At 31.6% G+C, this 3,090-nt stretch overlaps 1 protein-coding gene across 1 annotated transcript in view; it reads left to right on the top strand.

The window, feature by feature from the left end:
- Positions 1-2,464, top strand: part of LOC112147156 (tetratricopeptide repeat protein 39C) — a 12,852-nt gene extending 10,388 nt beyond the window's left edge. Inside the window, exon 14 of the mRNA XM_024273317.2 lies at positions 1,823-2,464. Coding sequence (XP_024129085.1) covers positions 1,823-1,912 — 90 coding nt within the window. The 3' untranslated portion in view covers positions 1,913-2,464. The remainder of the gene's footprint in view (positions 1-1,822) is intronic.
- The last annotated feature ends 626 nt before the right edge of the window (positions 2,465-3,090 follow it).

Genomic DNA, 3,090 nt, shown 5'->3' with positions numbered 1-3,090 from the left:
AAAGTCGTAACTCCATGACTTTAGAACACGTAAATTAACAAGAAAAAAAAAGTCAAATTTTTGGGGGTGAAAAAAGTCAAATTTACATGAAAAAAAAGTTGTAAATTTAATACTTTTGTTGGCCCAAATACTCACTTGTACAACGTAAAACTTTTTTTAAATAAGACAATCTTTCAAATTTACGAGGAAAAAGTCATGACTTTTAAATTGCGAGAATAAAGTCGTTTATTTATGACTTAAAAAGTCATCGGCTAAATTTATTATTTTTTCCACGTAAATTGACATTTTTTTAAGTTATAAATTTATTACTTTAAATCTTGTAAATGTAAGACTTTAAAACACTTAACAAGAAAAAAGTAATACATTTATGAGAAAAAAAGTCAAATTTATGAGAAAAAAGTTACAAAGTTACGACTTTAAATCGCTAGTTTACATTAAATCTTTCATTTTAAGTCTTGTAAATTTACCAGAAAAAAGTCCTAAATTAACGAGAAAAGAACCAAAGTTTAACTGAGAGAGACAAAATGTTAAAAAATAATCCAGGAATCACATTGTTTAACTTTTAAAGAATGTTTTTGTATATTTGTGCAGAAAATAAGGATTTAACTTCGACAGACAAACGAGAATTCTGTCCCTTTCTTAAGACGCTCTTCTGTCCTCCAACTGTTACCCGTATTATTAGAACCTGTTTGAACTGGTTATTTGTACAAAAGACACCGGTCCACACCCAGAAACAGTCAGACTGCAACCTCTCCACTGAGATCAAGACCAAAGAGCTGTCACAAGACACCAAAGACAAGATTGTAGACCTGAACAAAACAGGGATGAACCAGTCTGCAATAATAAAGGAAGCAGCTTGAAGAGATCGACTGTTCAATTATTATTAGAAATAATGAATTAAAATGAAGGAAATACAAGATCATCTCCACCTGGAGCTCCATGAAAGATCTCACCTGCTGGGGAACGACGGCGCTTTTCCAGACGCTCAAACTCTTACAGTGTGTATCCATCATTCATTCACTCCTCATTCATTGATGGTAAGCTACTGATGAAGCCACAACTGCCCTGAAAGGGGCGTGGCTGCCAGCATCATGCTTTGGAGCTGCGAAGAAGACAGGATGACTGATCTGCATCGAGAAAAAGATGAATGGGGTCACCTATGGTGACCTTTTGAGCCAAAACTTTCTTGGATGAATCTCGTCTGGATCTTTCAGTATAACAAAGATCCATAATATATCACCTGTGTAACAAAGTCACGGCTCTGCAAAAAGCATTTCAAGGTTCTGGAGTGTCAGAACAATCCAGAGGAAAATCTATGGATGGAGTTGAGTCTAAAACATTACAGCTTTTGAGAAGATCTGCATGGAGGAATGGACCAAAATAGAAGCAAACCTGCTGAAGACGAACAGGAAACCTTTGACCTGGTTTTAATGACAAAGAATTGAGGGAAACTTTAGTTATTGATTATTTTCTTCACTTTTGTATAAATAAATGCTTTAAAAATTAGATTTCCTGTTTTATTTTTTAATGTTCCGTTTCTCTAAATGGGACGCATTTTAATAGGTAATATGTAATTTCTTAGATATGTATTTGAATCCGTACAATATATTGTGTAAACTCTAGTTCTCATTTCCAGTGTGGTATGTCAGAGCATGCTGGGTATTTCTGCCATGACTACGCCGACGCACCGCTCTCTGACAGGAGTGTCTGCATTTTTAATAGATGTGCTGATACCTGACTGGACACATCGACTCGTTTGATCTTGTAAAAAGATGAGGAAAGTATAATTCCGTTTTTCACCCTTTTGCATCATCTCGTGCAGGAAGACTACACCGGCTACGACTTCGAGAACAGACTTCACGTTCGCATTCACTCCGCTCTCGCCTCCATGAGAGCCGCCGCCCAGCCGTGAGGAGCACAACACAACGGGTCACACTAACGGGTTACTGTCTATTTATTTTATTAATATTTGTATAGTGAGTCTTAGAGCCAAAGCATCACTTCATCCTAACAGTTACTGATACAAATGTCACCAGAGAATTTTTAATCGTCTCTGAACAGCACAAGAAAAATGTCTTGATTGTAGAAGTTAAACTCATAGAGCTGCTGTGGATTAAAGAGTTCTTTTAAGGCATCAAACCTTCTCCAGTCTGACAGTTCATGAAAACAGTTTATTTAGAGTTTATACAGTCTTTGCTGATCTAATGGAAAGAAAGTTTAGTTTAATATTAAGTTAAAAATGTGAAGATTTTTACTTTGATTTATAAATTTAAAGAACTAATGTTTTTTTGTTAAACTTTAGGATTTGCAGAATAAACTTGTTATTTTTTTCTAAAGGTGTTTTATTTTAATTGTTGATGGGAAAGCAGCAAATGTCTGTCTTTATTATTTTATGGTCAATAAAATTGGTGGCAAAAGTTGGATTTTTATCTGAAGAATTCATGGAATAAACTATTCAAGTGAAGGTGGTCATTATTTTTGATCAAACTTAATATTACAAAAAAAAATCAAAAGTACATTTTTAACCAACTAAATTCGACTGAAAAAACACGTAATAAATCTAAAATTATATTAAATAAATTTCACTGAAACCATAAAGTAAAAAAAATATCAAAAGTACATTTTGAACCAAATTAATTTAACAATTTAACCTAAAGAGGAAAAACACTTATTTCATATGATTTTACATTTATAAATTTCCCTGAAAGCTCAAAAAAGCGAAAAACAAACCGTTTTTATCACCTAAACTTAACCTTAAAAAAAGAGAAAAAAACACTTTTATAAATGTTAAATTATATTAAATAAATTTACCTGACAGCATAATTAAAAAAAAATAAAAGTACACTTTCAACCAACTATAATATAACCTAAAAAATGAGGAAAAAAACATTTTAAAAATATAAAATTATTTTATTTTTAATAAATTTCCCTGAAATAAAAAAAAAATCAAAATTACATTTTTAACCAACTAAATTTAACCTTAAAGAGGTAAAACACTTATATTAAATTAATTTATCTGAAAATTATATTATATAAATTTCTCTGAAAACAAAGTAAACTAAATTCATTAAATTTAACCTAAAAAAGAGG

The sequence above is a fragment of the Oryzias melastigma genome, linkage group LG17 (assembly GCF_002922805.2).
Source record: "Oryzias melastigma strain HK-1 linkage group LG17, ASM292280v2, whole genome shotgun sequence".
Classification (NCBI taxonomy): Eukaryota; Metazoa; Chordata; class Actinopteri; order Beloniformes; family Adrianichthyidae; genus Oryzias; species Oryzias melastigma.
This window is presented reverse-complemented; position numbering and strand designations above follow the sequence as displayed.